The sequence below is a fragment of the Planococcus citri genome, chromosome 2 (assembly GCF_950023065.1).
Source record: "Planococcus citri chromosome 2, ihPlaCitr1.1, whole genome shotgun sequence".
NCBI lineage: Eukaryota > Metazoa > Arthropoda > Insecta > Hemiptera > Pseudococcidae > Planococcus > Planococcus citri.
The window spans coordinates 21646999-21662652 of NC_088678.1; the positions used below are offsets into that span (position 1 = coordinate 21646999).

The 15654-nt window shown below is 34.3% G+C and overlaps 2 protein-coding genes across 2 annotated transcripts; both read right to left on the reverse strand.

Moving 5' to 3' along the window:
* LOC135834997 (multiple inositol polyphosphate phosphatase 1-like) lies at window positions 1-7208 on the reverse strand. The gene is made up of 11 exons (XM_065349039.1): window positions 6806-7208; window positions 6472-6726; window positions 6182-6394; window positions 2524-2655; window positions 2253-2428; window positions 1994-2116; window positions 1769-1919; window positions 1553-1653; window positions 1303-1412; window positions 816-1025; window positions 1-705 (listed from the first exon to the last, which is right to left on the reverse strand). The coding sequence occupies exons 3-11, from the start codon at window positions 6339-6341 to the stop codon at window positions 444-446; spliced, it is 1425 nt and encodes a 474-aa protein (XP_065205111.1). The 5' UTR covers window positions 6342-6394; window positions 6472-6726; window positions 6806-7208; the 3' UTR covers window positions 1-443.
* Window positions 7209-7322: 114 nt separating this feature from the next.
* Window positions 7323-15404, reverse strand: LOC135834998 (multiple inositol polyphosphate phosphatase 1-like). The gene is made up of 9 exons (XM_065349041.1): window positions 15042-15404; window positions 14800-14928; window positions 14513-14691; window positions 14251-14373; window positions 14032-14170; window positions 8627-8727; window positions 8104-8213; window positions 7765-7980; window positions 7323-7666 (listed from the first exon to the last, which is right to left on the reverse strand). Exons 1-9 carry the CDS (start codon window positions 15202-15204, stop codon window positions 7495-7497), a joined length of 1332 nt encoding a protein of 443 aa, XP_065205113.1. The 5' UTR covers window positions 15205-15404; the 3' UTR covers window positions 7323-7494.
* Between the last annotated feature and the right edge of the window lie 250 nt (window positions 15405-15654).

Below are 15654 nucleotides of genomic sequence, written 5' to 3' on the forward strand. Positions count from 1 at the left end.
TATCTAAAGATAATAGGTATGTAATTATAAAATCGTAAAAAATTATATTTAACAATGTTCAAAATTGGCTCAAGAGCAACATCCCATTAATACAAATCAGATACAATACTAGTGAATTACTTTCAATGTTGCACTTTCAATTTAAAAAAAAAAAAATTATTTACAGACCTATTCTGGATTTTGGACTGTTTTGACATTATGTTGAAAAAGTTGCCTATCTTTTTGAGTTCAGGGAGTTCAACGTGTTCATGTTTGAACAACAGTTGCCAAATACATACATATTAGGTATTCATTCAAAATTAAAAATACTTCTTTTGATACAGATTGTTTCTTATAATATCACTTCATTTCTTTTATTTCAAAAAGAGAAAAAAATAAATAAATAATATTTCCTAGTTAAAAATAGGTACTTAGGTAAACCTACATACCAAAATATTTTCTTATCACGTAAAATAAGCCAAAACAATACAAGAAACAAGAACACTTAAGTTTAATACCACCGAGCACCCTGATGACGATGAGGTTTTCAATGGCTGAGATTCGTAGCAAAATTTCAAATTACATTTTTCTTCATCCAATACATCGTTAAAATTTTGTTCGAGATTGTCCAACGTGCATGGATTAGTGGTGCATTTCGGTAATATAACCTTATGTTCATTTTGATAAAATGATACAATATTTCGCGTACCATTCGTAGAAGGACATCTGTAAGGTGTAATTAAGAATAAAGATCACGATTAATAATTGACAATTTAAAAATGCGGTAAGCGGTATCTCGTCTACTTGACACGTTGAACAATTCAATTAACACTCACTTGTATAATACTGCTATGATGTTCGAAGCGAAACTGTCAAATGAAGCTAATCTCCACTTACGATTCGATTTCATTCTATTGTAATTGGTATGTATGAGAGGTTCTACGTCTAGATTCAAGCCCAATTTAACCGTAGTGGGTACGATCATTTCTGAATGAGAGAAGTGAAACGTTGCTTTACGAGTTGATTGAGGATTTTCTGCTGCATTGCTGAAAAAAAAATGATAAGAGGTACTCGATGAAGGAATAAATTGATTATAAGTTTGCCAAATTGGAGGGCTGTGACCCAAACTACCACGTCTGTTTCGGAACACCAGGTGTTTGAATTTTCATTTAATTCTGTAATTTTTCCTTATACGAAGTTGCTTTTAATTTTACGTAATTTTTTTTACAATTTATATTTTTTAATGGATAATTTTTGAAGAGATAATAAGGTCAGGCAGGTATACAAGAACTGTAGGCATTGACTCTATTTGAAATCACTTACTGTAAGGACATCATCATGTCTCGAACTGTGACACATCCAATTTTTTCCGAATAAGAAGAACCATATCCCCTTGCATGATAATCTTCCAAATCATTAAGGTACTCGAAAACCTATTCAAAAAAACAGATAGGTATTCTTAATTACTTCTCCGCAAACTTGACTAAACTGAGGAGGGGACTGGGGAAAGAGTCATTTAAAAATAATAAAATTCTACTTTGGTAGGTACTCGTAGGTTCACGATTTATCATACCTTAAAATCTTCAGGTAAAAACGCAGCACAAAAAGCAGGTCTCGAATTCAAATCCCATGCAGTCTCATAGGCGCAGATATTGTACATTAATTCAACCGAATCTGAATAACATTACAGAGATCGAACAATAAATTGATGAAACGATAAAACGTGTTAGTAATTTATAGTTCACCACACGTAATTTTTCGCCACACACCATACATACTTATAGCTTACCATATGGCAATGATTGCTTGTATCCTAAACGAGCGCTTATATCGAGTATCGAATTTTTTATCACATCAGATTTTTTGAACAACTCTACTTCTTTGTAAGTTGAAGGATTATTTTCGACATTTTTCTCGAAATTTGGGCAATGTTTGTTCACCTGTAAGTAGGTGGGTATTTTCAATCAGTCTCGCGATATTTTGTAAATTAATTACGAGCTATAAGTATACGTACGTGGAGGATATTTTCATTTTCGGTAATATGGTTACCATCAACAGAGGCGAAATTAGTTCCAAGTAATTCATTACTGAATGCAATTGCGCTATCTTTTGCTCGTTTCGCCATTGAACTTTGGAACTGTCACAATAAGGTGTAGGTAAATCGATTAGTCACCCAAATCACACATATAGGTATAATTCACAAGTAGGTACTTACACCTACGCTTACCATGGCTAACGTGTGTAAATAATTGGATAAAATCATGTTTATTTACCAGGACAGTATCTTTATTCGAGGATCGTAAAACTTCCGGAAACGCTTCCTTCAATTGCTGAGCTAGGAAAATTTGTTCACTTTTTCCTTGAGGAGTCAACTGGTCGTCTAGCTCTACAGTTAGGCTGGATTTCCATTTTTGTAAATTTTCTAAATCTTTTTGACATAATTTTCCTCCTGTAGAAATAATAGATTGAATTAGCGATTCGTTTTTGAATGAGATGTTGAAACTTGGAAGTGACAGAAACAAATTATATGGATTATAGACTTACTTCCGTCTTTATGATTTGATATGATTTCGTCTCTCAGAATGTTCAGTTTATTCACCGATGTAATAAAGTTGCTGCTCGGGTACCTGGTTCCATGTCTGATTAGAGCCCAGACATACGTTGGGGTGCAATTTTCTGAAATTGAAGATTTTATTGGGTATAAATAAGCAACGACACAATGTAATGAAATTTTAAAAAGTTATTATTCTACAAGGAAGGCATCCCAACGACATAAACATTTTTGGATTGGAGGAAGCTAAATGGAATGGGCATGCAAAATTACATTACCAACCAAAATTTCAGGTGCTTAAAAACAATTTTCGATTTTTGGGAAATTTTTGAAAGACTTGGGGCCAAAAAAATCAAAATTGTACCAAATTAACATTTATTTTATAAATTAGGTATACAGCTTAAATTTGGTCTTATATACGCTATTTTTGACCCTACAAATCGATTGGAAAAAGTTGCGAACAGTTTTGAGGAGCCCTGGAACTTTCAACAGATTTTCAAACGTTGAAATTTACACAAAATTTTATTCAATGAAGCTGGAAAGCTAAAATTTATATAAAACTCCAATTTCAGCATGCTGAGGCAATTGGAGGTGGTTTCAAGTCGTTCTGAATCCTCTAGAGCAACTTTTTGAAAATTTCACTTTTTAAAAAAAACGTTCCAGCAGAAACTGATTTTGAAAAAATTGTGTGTAATCGGCCAAGCAAATCACAAACAAGCACTAATAACGTTCATCTACGCTGAAGTCAATTTGAAAATTTTTTATGGCGGTTTTTAAAAATCTGGAATTTCCGAAATATGCCTGGAGGCCACAGAATGACTTGAAATCACCTCCAATCGATTCAACATTTCAAAACTGGGGTTTATAAATTTTTAAAGGTAAATTTCATTGAAATTTCAACTTTTAAAAACCTGCTGGATGCTCTAAAAATGATCAGAACGGTTCTAAACCGTTTCCAATCGATTCGGGAAGTCGAAAATAGAGCAGATAAGCTACTAAATTTTGGATTATTAGCTGGTTAATTTGGTGTAATTTTTATTTCTTCCCATTTTTGGCACAAAGATTTTCGAAAACTTACCAAAGATTGAAAAAAATATATTTGTAGGTACTTCAGCACTTGAATTTTTGTGCTGATGGTGTATTTTTGCATGCTTTTTCCATTCAGCTCTCTGTTCAATTCAAAAAATATTCTGCCAAATGGGACACCTTCCTCGATGGTAGAACTATTTTTCCTGCTCGATGAAAGTGCTACATTTTTCTTAGATAATAAGTATAACTGGACATTTTAATTTTTCATCATTATTCAGTCTCATGCAATTTTTGCTCTGAAAGGCTCCCTTATAAGTTGAAATAGAAATCCTGATTCACCAAGTATTTACCTTATTTGACAAAAATTCAAGTTGAAATTGAAATCGAAATGCATCGAAAATTTACTGAGCACATACCTACAAATTTAATTTCATCAGAAATTATGACTCATCGAAAGTTCATCAAGTGCAAATTCCTTTCAAGTTGAAATAAAAATCTACTCATAGGCACTCGACGAATTACTGATAATGTGTATCTAATCTTTGTAATTCGATTTGCTGAAGATAATTACCTAGTTATCTAGTCGAAACAGGTAATAATTTTTTGAACTTTGAAGTGTAAAGTTGAAAAATCATATTAAACAATCCTTCAAATTGACCACTCTATTCATTAGGTATTTATAGTCGGGGGCCCCGCATAAGGATCACTTGCATCCCCCTGCCGATCCCCCGGGACAACTGTTTTCTTACAGGGGGAGTCCTAAGGAAGATTTCTAACCCTTGTCCTCAAAAAAAAAGTGGCCCTATTTACAAAATAGCGGCCATTTTGATTGACAGATGCCGAAATCGCAGATTTTGCGTTCCAACATATGACTAGCATAAAAATTTTTAAACCGTACAAAGGTAGATCGGAAGAGCAGGCAAAAATTCATCACTTGTCAAAACTTCAAGTGCTGAAGTGCCTTTTTCAATTTTTGGTGAATTTTCAAAAATCAAATTTTGGCCAAAATGTGAGAAAAAATCAACATTTTACCAAATTGACCTAGAAAGCTGAAATTTGGGATATGCCCTATTTTTGACCTGCCAACTGAGAGTGGAAATTGAGTTGACTCCTATATTAGCCAGTAATTTTGGTAAACGACTTCGATATGAGTCCAGACAGGTCCCTAATACAACACTTAACTCGCGAATGGTTTCTCAGAGACCTATTTACTTGTTATTCCTATCGCTCAGACGCGAAGTAACGGAAATAAAGCGAACACATTACAGATAAACTGTGTATTGTTGACTAGATTTACACGAAATACAACGCACAACTTTTAATACAATTCCTACCTATCAACATAGACTATAAATTTAGACACCAATTTACGTTCCCAATCTGCCTATACCCTACCTCACTGTAAAGCATACATTGACGAACTAGGCTGATTGTAGGTTGGACTGGTCCACAGATAGAAACATTACGTTAACCAGAGATCCCCTCCTAGTGGTAATTTCCCTTCCTCCTACCTCGGAATATGGGCTACATTTACTATTACACAACTCGGCTGGAAACTGTTTCAAACTGGTTTGAGCAGTTCTGGAGCCTCCAGCAGATTTTTGAAACTCGAAATTCCCACAAAATTTTATCAAATGGAGTTGGAAAGCCAAAATTAATTTTGCAAACTAATTTCAATACGCTTTGAAGTCGATTGCAGGTGAATTTCAAGTCGTTTTGGAGCCTCCAGCGATTTTTTGAAAATTACTGGAGCCTCCAGTAAATTTTTGAAACTTGAAATTTACCCAAAATTTCATCAAAATGGAGATGGAAAGCTGAAATTACTATCCACTCCAATTTTAACGCCCTCTGAAGATGACTTAAGGCGAGTTCAAGTAATTTTGGAGCCTCCAGTGACTTTTTGAAAGGTTTCATGGCGTTTTTAGGAGAATTGAAACTTCCAAAAAGTAGCTGGAAGCTTCAAAACCACTTGAAACCATCATGCAGTCGACTTCATTTATTATTGTATACATATTAAAATTAGTTTGCAGAGTGAATTTCGGCTTGTTAACACCATTTGATGAAATTTTGGAGAAATTTCAAGTTTCAAAAATCTACTGGAGGCTCCAGTAATTTTCAAAAAATCTCTAGGGGCTTCAAAACGACTTGAAATTCACCTGTAGTAGCCTTCAAAGCGTATTGACATTAGTTTGCAGAAATAATTTTGGCTTTCCAACTCCATTTGATAAAATTTTGTGGGAATTTCGTTAAATTTAAAAGTACATAAATTGAAATGCACTAAAATAGACAATAATTGGCTTAGGTAAAACTTTCACATGATTTTGAAACTATACAAATTTAGCATCCTAGGTATTTCAGAGAAATAAATTCCTGGTTTAACTTGGAATTTGAACTCAAGGAATCATGTTTGAAAAAATAAATAGGTATAGCCTAGCTAAATACGAGTAAATGGATAGGTACCTAAATAAAATGAAGATCATTTCAAATGTAAACAATTTTTTTTTTAGAGGACTTGTGAAAATTTGCAAAGTTTAACTTTTGATAAAATTATAAAAGTGAAAGTAAATGTTTGAAAAAACAAAATAATTTCTTTTAAAAAAAGTTGATTTATTTGGCACTTACCTTCGGTGATAATTTTCGAAGCTCGACTAGAATAATAAGCAGTTTTCGTTCCAAAATACGCGTAAGGGTCTTCAATATCAGCGAAACACTGTTCGGAATACGCGTACACTTTTCGGCTCAAAATGGAGCACACCAACAACACTAGCGTTATCATTTCCATATTATCGTTTTGTGCAGAATAATACAATTAGGTAATCGTGTAAGTTTCACGTTCTGAAAAAATTTCATTAATTTTAATCAAATCAAAATTCATAATGATTTTTTAAACCGAAAACATCAACTCGACATACCTATTTTCTTTAACCAACTGTTGATTTGAATCAATCCACTTCGTATCAAAATTTTCCAATTTCTATTCCTATAAGTCCATTGCGAAGAATATCACGACCAAGTTAATATAGGTACTTATTTCGTTTACTCTGATTAAACAAAAAATTCATCGAAACTCGATCAAATATATCCGTTTCCGTTGCCTACCTAATTAAATATTTATTATGTGGTCGATTGCAAATTTTGGAGCAATTCACATAAAACCACGCCGGCACCTGTTTACAAAATTCGCATAACACTTGATTAAAAATAAAACTAATTTTTTCAATTTTTTACTCAAATAATGCCACTTACCTTTCACGTTGAATCATCAACTTATTCGTATGGATTTCAGAGCTCGCTACCGTGACCTTCATCATCATCATGGTTGGAAATTCTCGCGTGAATGTATCGTAGTTCGTAGTTGTACGAGTAAAACAATAGACATTCTAGACGTGCGACTCACGTAAAAATGGTAAAACTAAGTTGCAATTAACGGATAAATATGTAGAATTTTTTCAACGTTATAATTTTTTATCATCTGCTTGAAAATGTCATCTGTGCGGAACGAAGTGTTATGTTGACACTCTTTCTGATTAAAGTACAATTATTGAGAATGTTTTTTCTGAAAAATTTTGACTGAGTGTGATATTTTCAACATCTTAAAATTGTCACGAGAGTACAAACGACAGAATTTTGAATTGATAAGTTGGCGCGAATGTCACTTTCAGATCTTGAAAGCTTATCGATCACACTTGTGTGTATCTAAAAATAGTGACTTTTTTGAATAGGTATAAGGGTGCTAAAAATTGGGTAAATAAAACAGTGATCATTTTCCTTATAGATGCTATAGTATTTTATTTTGAGACATGCACTACAGCTGGATGTAAATTTTTCATCAAATCGTTGACAGTTTTAAGAATATAAATTGGGAGGTACTCGAACTAAAAAGTAGAATAGCTCGGGTGTTTTCGACCAATGAAAATGCGACTGATTTTTTTTTTTTACCAATGAACGTTTTTAGGATAACAGAATTCCATATTGCATTCATCTGGTGGAAAAATCTTCTGTAATTCTTCTAACGTGCAAGGATCAGAAGTACATCCAGGAATCACAGCAGGATATTCATTTTGATAAAACATCACAACGTCTCGAGAACCTTCTTGAGAAGGACATCTGTAAAACAACAAAGTATAGGTATAATCGAATACCTACCTAAGTCAATGAACTGGTCTATAGAGAATCCAGCGAATAGAAAGATTATTTATTCATACCTGTACAACGCTGCCATTATATTACCAGTAAAACAGTCGAAATAAGCGGTTTTCCATTTCCTGTCCTCGACTAATTTCGGGTAATTGTCAGCTGTCATGGGTTCTTCATCTTTACTCAAGCCTAACCTGGTCGTTGTGGGGACAATTGTTTCTGAATGGGTGAAAAGGAATCTACCTTTGGGTTTTTTTTCGTCGCCATCACTCGTTGAAGCATGTCTAATATAAATTGAGGCAAAATGAAAAGATAGGTAACTTGTAAGTCTAGTAATAATAGCCCTACTATATTCTGAATTTTGCATTTCTTTCAAGAAAGTCGAAAGGGTATCAAGTTATACTCACAATAATGACATCATCATGTCGTTAACAACCCGACATCCCATTCTGTTAGCAATTGGGTTTCCATATCCTCTTTTGTTGTATAATAACGTATCTATATTGTATTCCAGTACCTATTTTAGAAATATTAAATAACCATTTTTTTAAAAAAAATTCAGGTTCATTTACCTACTTCTAAATTTACTTACCTACCTATCCTATCTAAATGAGAATTGGAAATGTCTTTCATCTTAATTTTTGACTCTTCAAAACTTTCAACTTTTAGAGCGATATTGTCGCAATTTCAAGAAATAGCTATTTTCAAGGACTTACATTTTTAGAACCCTCGAAACAACTTCTTATCAAAATTCAGATAAAAAATTTGAAAAAGTGCGCGTTGAAAATATCTTTTATAATCACGACTGTTTTAAATATCTAATGCAATTTAAGTATATTGTTTCATTTCATAATTTGATACAGGGCTGAAAGTTATCCTCAAAATTTCTAATACTTATAAAAGAAAATCAAAAGTCTAATTAGTAATTACCTTTAAGTCATCCAACGAAAATGCAGCACAGAATGCAGGTTTCGATTCAGGATACCACGCTTTTTCATAGGAGCAAATCAGATACATACTGGTGATTGTCCCTATAAAATAGCCAAACGAATATAAATATTCGAGAGGGATGATCCTTTAGGCGGGTATAGTTTGTTGACGAAAAAATTTGATTTTTTATAAGAAAAAATGGTCAGAAGATATAATTTCATAATCACCAATCAAACCAGAACTTTTTACCCCTGTTCTGTACAAAATTTGCATAGGTAATTCAAAAGTTCTGATCACGGATTAGCTGGCACAACTTTTTAAAATAAAAACAAAAAAGCTCGTTTACAAAATTGATTACCTATCTCTAAAGCAGAATGAGTTATTAAGCTATTTGGTACGAGGAAAAAATTACCTATTTTATGAAATGAATCCCTCAAAATGTTCAAAAGTTGAATTTTTGTCAATTTTGAATAATTTGAAATTCTTCTCAAAACTCACAAAAATTTTCACATCATGAAATTGCCCACCTTTGAAATTGAAGGAGTTATAAACAATATTTTACAGAAATTTCAAGGTAGACCCTACCTATAGGTACTTATCCTTGAAAATATATTTGTACATAGCACCATCAATTTTAGGGATAGGATATTTTGTTGAAGAACCTTTCTAGTTTGACATACAAAGTTGTGCCAAAAATTATTGTCAAAATTTGGATTCTCGAAAATTTCTCATACCCTTATACCCCTTCAATTTCAAGATTAGGCTCGTTCCAGAAAAATTGAATATTATTTAATCACTTTCAGACCACTATTTTTCAGGATGACCCCCCTCGCCTTTCCTACATTCATTTAAATTCATCAATAATGTAGGCAACTAAACTCGAGGTCATGTACGCGTGTTTGCCTAGCGAAGGAACCTCTCAATCTCCCCGTCATGGACTTTGCTCATTTTTTTAGTTTCTAAAAAATTAAACTGCCCAGACAGAAAATTGAGGGTGATAAAATTTTCAAAATGGCCTAAAAATTACTTTGAACTGAATATTGATGAAAAGATTGAATGGATTATATGGCTGGTAAGTGGTAATTACTCCAGAAAACGTTTAAAAGGTATTTAAATGAAGCAAACATTTTTACATGTAAAAAAATATTTAGGTACCTACCTACAATAATTCATACCGTCCACCTCTTCGTTTTGAGGGCCACCGTCGACATGAGTGTTTAAAGATACAAGTAATTAAAATGGGTTCTCAAAAATACCTACACTTTCTTATTTATCACGTCGCAAGTGAGCCTCAAAACGTAAATTCTTAGAATACATGAATCAGGAGTGCGGTGATTCTCCTACATTATATCTATAAACTATAAAAGGCAACACCTATTCCTCTTAAGTTGTCCACAACCACACCCCCTCCCTCATATATGAATATGATTTATGATTTTCAGATTTTTAATTACAAATTACAATTATTCGATTCAAGCTCAGAATTGCAAGAAATGCTATAAGATTTTAAAGTATTATGAGAGTGGATCAGCAAGAAATTTTTGTTGTTGAAAAATTGAGTTACCTACCAAAAATACCTATACTTTGCACAATTGCACTATTGTAGTCATATTATAAGGATTGCATCTGAAAATACTAATTTTGACATTTTGAGATTTTTGCATTTTTTTTTAAGGCTAATTTGACACTTTACAACCCAAAAAATATTTTATGACTTGGGACTTGGAACCTGTTCTAATGGATCAAATAAAGTCAAACGTGGGGAATGGGATTCCTTTGGGAGCGAGGGTTGACTTTTGGAGTGGGGAGAGTCAAGGTTGAAAATTAAAGAAAAGTCATTTTTGGAAGGACATACAACCATTGTGACCTACTACCTCTTGAGGGGGTATCGCGTACAAATCAAGGTGTACCCTTATGCCAAATTGGGTACTTGAGCTAACATCCATTATGTTGGTGTTGCCTCTATCGTGTTGATTATGTATCTCATGGAAATTTATTTTTGAGCTTCCACTAGTACATAGTTTCCCACTTGCTTACTAGTGACATCTACCCAAGCACTTTGGAGCTAGCTGCCCCATTGGGTAAAAATCTGCCAATGTGACAAAAAAACGCGGCAGGAATTGCAACACTTTCCGCCAATACTTTTCTGCTCATTAATTGACAGCGTATTTTTTTACACAATAAATTCTGCCAATGTCCAATATCCATGAAAACTTTTTGGTAATGCTGGGTATTGACCCAGTTTGGTAAAAATCTGCCCTTCTGCCAATCAAAACGCCTTAAAGAGCAGTTCAATTGGCATTTTATATACTTAAACGCCAATTCACAGGCTTAATTTGAAGCGACTTTTCAGGTTGTTACATTTTCTGCCCCACAGAAAAAAATTTCTGCTGAAAAATACTCTACAAGAATATATTGTAGCGTATTTTTGTCGCATAAGGCTGCTATGCTTTTAAATTAAGTGGCATATTTCTGCACGTTGAAAGAAACCAGCTACAAAATATGATATGGGAATGTTTCATAGTGTATTTATTTGCATACTCACTGAAAAACGCTTGTAAATGTGGTATTTTATACCTGTGTTTTAGCTTAGTACGTACATATAATAAATATTTATTCTCTTGATATCATCTGCCCAGATGGTTCGGGTTTGAGAGTTCTCAGTCTCTAATCCGGAGACCCAAGTTTGATCCCAGGCTGAGCCAAAAAAATTTTCATGAACTAACAGCAATGTCACATTTTTACACTTGGGGGGAGAAAAACAAATACACGCTGATTAATGGGCAGATACCTACCTTATTGACAAAAATTGTGCATACAACATGCTGAAATGCATGCTCTTTTGCATATCACACGCATGCGTGAATGCTATTATTCAACCAGTGAATAGCATGCTTAAAAGTAAACCAAAAGTATGTACAAAAAGTGCCAAAATTTTAGCAGAAAAATTGCTCAAACTCACAGGCAATACTATCTAGGTACTGATTAATTGTGAATTTTAAAACATTCTAATAGATAATTTTTTCAAAAAAATTTTAAAAATTTCCGGAGCATGTGGGGATTGATCCCAGGTACCTGCAATGTGCGCCTGCTTTACTCACTCAACCACCTTGCAGCTTAATAGAGTAGGGGTTATTTTTGCATAAATGTTATCAATTTTTGGACTTAGAAAAATTTTTACTCACTGGTGCATTTTAAAAATACTTGGTTGCTAGATTGCTTCTGTTTAGCATGCAAAAATGTATATTTTTAACGCGATAATGCCATCAACCTTTTATTCTCCTCATCTGGACCGCGATTCCAAGGGTTCATTTTGATGCAAACCTCCCAAATCGAGCTTGTAAAGAATGCTTCTGCGCATTGTGCAAACTCGTCTCTTACCTTACCCCACTTACCACATGTATGATCACAATCGCGTGTGGAAGGTGGTTATCTCCTTCCACACGCGATTGTGATCATACATGTGGTAAGTGGGGTAAGGTAAGAGACGAGTTTGCACAATGCGCAGAAGCATTCTTTACAAGCTCGATTTGGGAGGTTTGCATCAAATATTTGCTTGAATTCCGATTGGAATCGCTGTCCAGATAGGGAATAAAAGGTCGATGGATAATGCACGCTTTTACACCAGTACCTAATTATGCACTGTTATGCATGCTTTTCAGCATAATTTTGTCAATAGGGTATGTATTGGTGTAAAGTGCCAGAATTCCTGCCCGAGTTTTTATGTTGCATAAGGGTAGATTTTCACCCAACTGGGGAACCGACAGGCGACAACTTCTCTACTATCCTGACCACCAAAACATATTATTTGATAACTGCAAATATCTCTAATTTCTATTTTCTATACCTACTACGTGAAAACACACTCATAAAATACCACATTTACGCTTGTGTTTATCAAATACGCAAAAGAATTATGCCAAGAAACATGCTAGTAGCTTTTGTAGTTGGTTTCTTCCAACTCAAAAACAAGCTATGTAATTTGAAAGCGTTGTGGCCTTATGTGAGACAAATACACTACAAAATATTCTTGTAGCATATTTTTTAGCATATTTTTCTTTTGGTGCGCCAATCCCCCTTCTGAACAGTGCTTTTTCATGCGTATATTCAGAATATTACATCAATAAACCAGCCGGTCTTGGCATCTTTTTCAGTGTATGGACAGATTTTTCCCCAATGGGTTGGGTTGTTTAACATTTAAAGACCCTGAGCTCTAGTGTTGACCTCTACAGACACTCAAACCAGTTTTAGCTTTTTGATTCTGCTAACAGATGGTGTGCGCATCTGTTAACTCGGCTAATGACTGGCAGTTCCCTGGTACTTGACATGTATTGTTGATAAGCACACCTAAGATTTTTAATTACATGTTCAAGTTTGCCTCTGTAGCTGGATTTGAACCAGGTACCTTGTTAATGGAGGACTGTGGCACTACCTACTACGCCACTGAGGGATTTTGGAGGGGCATAATATGGCCCCAAATGGATGAAAAGGGTCCAAAATCCTTCTAATGGTCAGTAACCCCACCGTGATCAACATATCCAAATGTCAGCTTCCTAGGTCATCCCCACTCTTTTCAAGGTGGAAAACCTGAAAATAGGGGCAAAATAAGGGGATTTCCGCCTTAAATGGGGTGGGGATGATCTAGGAAGCTGAAATTTAGACATTTTGATCACAATAGGGGTACTGACCAATGGTATGATTTTGGACCCTTTATGCTTATGCCCCTCCAGAAAAATGACTTTTCTGTAATTTTCAACTTTGACCTTCCCCACTCTAGAGGTCAACTCTAGCTCCCAAAGGAACCCCATTCCCCAAGGTTTACTTTATTTAATCAATTAGAACAGGTCCAAGTCCCAAGTCATAAAATGTAAAATGATTAAAATCATATTGTCACTTTGAGGAGTTGTAGGGTCACCCCCTTGGATCTAGGGAGTTGGCCAATAGCTCATTTGATAGGTATTGGAGAGCAGATGAAATGATCATTGAGCTCACATTTCTCAAAGGTTGATATCTTAGAAGTTTTTCACACAAAATAACTGATTCTGGGGGACTTGGGTTCATCTATTTTTTTCCATTTGACTGGGCTACCTATATAGTTATAATAAATACTTGGCTAAATATTTGATACCAGTCCCGGGACACTCCGTATGTTCATATGAGAGCACAATCGATGACTGAGTGACTGATAGTCCTTTGCAGACCCGCGATTTGAGAGGACTGAGTTAGGCTCATTGAACTCCCCCCCCCCCCAATGTTACTTATTGCTCAGAAATTTCAATTTTGTGTCACTCGATAAGGAAAAATCCTATACACCAAGTATACAAGTGTAGGTACCTATACAAGTTATTCGAAGTCCAAAAGCACCACAAATAAATAGACAATTAATCATGAAAAGGTATTCATACCCGATGACAAAGGTTCTGTGAAACCTAGGCGCTTGCTTACTTTTTTGGTCATTTCTTTATAATACTTGGATTTTTTGAATTCATGTACTTGGCGATTCCTTTCGATTAGCTTATCGTACAAGAAGCAATGATTCTCAAACTGAAATTAATCATCAGAATGATAAAATTCCCAGCGTAAGCTTCCGTAAGACTGCTTAAGTAAGCACTTGAAAAACCAACATTTAGAAATATATCATCGACTTCAATATTGTTTCCATGAATTGTATCGAAGCGTGTGTCCAGTAGAACATTGCTAAATATCAAAGCTGTGTGCTTGGTTCGATTCGTATCGCTACTCGCGAACTGAAATTCAGTAAAAAAATTACCAACAATAGGTAGGTAATTAGGTACCTAGGTATACTTGCTGCAAAATATAGGCGAGTCGTCGAAATTCGCTAAATGGATATTTTGAACATAAAATGGAGAGTAACCTTAATATCACCTCAAAAAATTGATCTCGATTAGATGAGTTTTCCGCCATGGAAATATATTTCTTCACGTTTTCGGCAAGAAAGGCCACATCTTTGACACCTTGACTGGTTAATTTCATTTTCAATTTTTTTACCGCTTTAGATTTCCACTTTTTCAGTTCTTCTAAATCTTTCTCACATAATTCTCCAACTGTGAAAATAATTTTGGTATAGTTATAGGATCAGCAGGTCATTATTTTAATGGTTTCTTTCACTTTTTGAAAAATGCGATCGAGAAAAACAGTTGAAGAAAACTCACGATTCTCTCTATGATTTGTTATAATCGCATCTCGTAATCCAGTACTTATCTTCATCATTGCTTCGTCTTTACTGCATGGATATCTGGTTCCGTGTCTCACCAGTCCCCACATGTGAATAAATTCGCAACCTAAGCGTATAGAAATTTTCAACTTGATGTGATGTACCTACTTTTTACATACCTACTTACCAAAGTGGAAATATACCTATCCTTATAAGTAGGTAGGTGCTGGAATATCTTACCTTCAAGAGGCTTCATTTCAGATCGTCGACCATAAGGATACGAAGTAAACCAACTGTATGTTTGACCAGTGAAGTTACTTTCAGCGTAACATTGTTTAGATTCGACACCATTTTGGAGAATTGAAAATATCGATAATATTAAAATCATAAAAATCGACACCATATTACATACGTGTTGTCTAACACATTTAGAAACTTGCGACAAATGTCACAAAATTAGGAGAATTGGTCGTCTTTATTTCACATCAAAGCAAATAGGTAAAATTAATGAGGTGTTTAGTCGAGTAAATTAGTAAAACCGATCAACTACTTCGCTGAAAAAATATTGTTGAAAGAAATTCTCACGTACAAATACACTCAGCTAATGTGTTATAGATGTTTGTTAATGATTCATTGCATTACCACAATTTTTACGATTTCTCAACGTTTGCAAACCAATTTTCATCACGTTTTTTTTTTTTTTTCAAATTCAATTATCCACATTACTACACAAGAATTTATTGCAAGGAATCTGAAATCTCATGTAAGATGTAGATGTAGGTACCTACTTAACACATTCAACTAATTATATTCCCATTAAATTACGATAATATTATGCTACCTCTTTTAAATT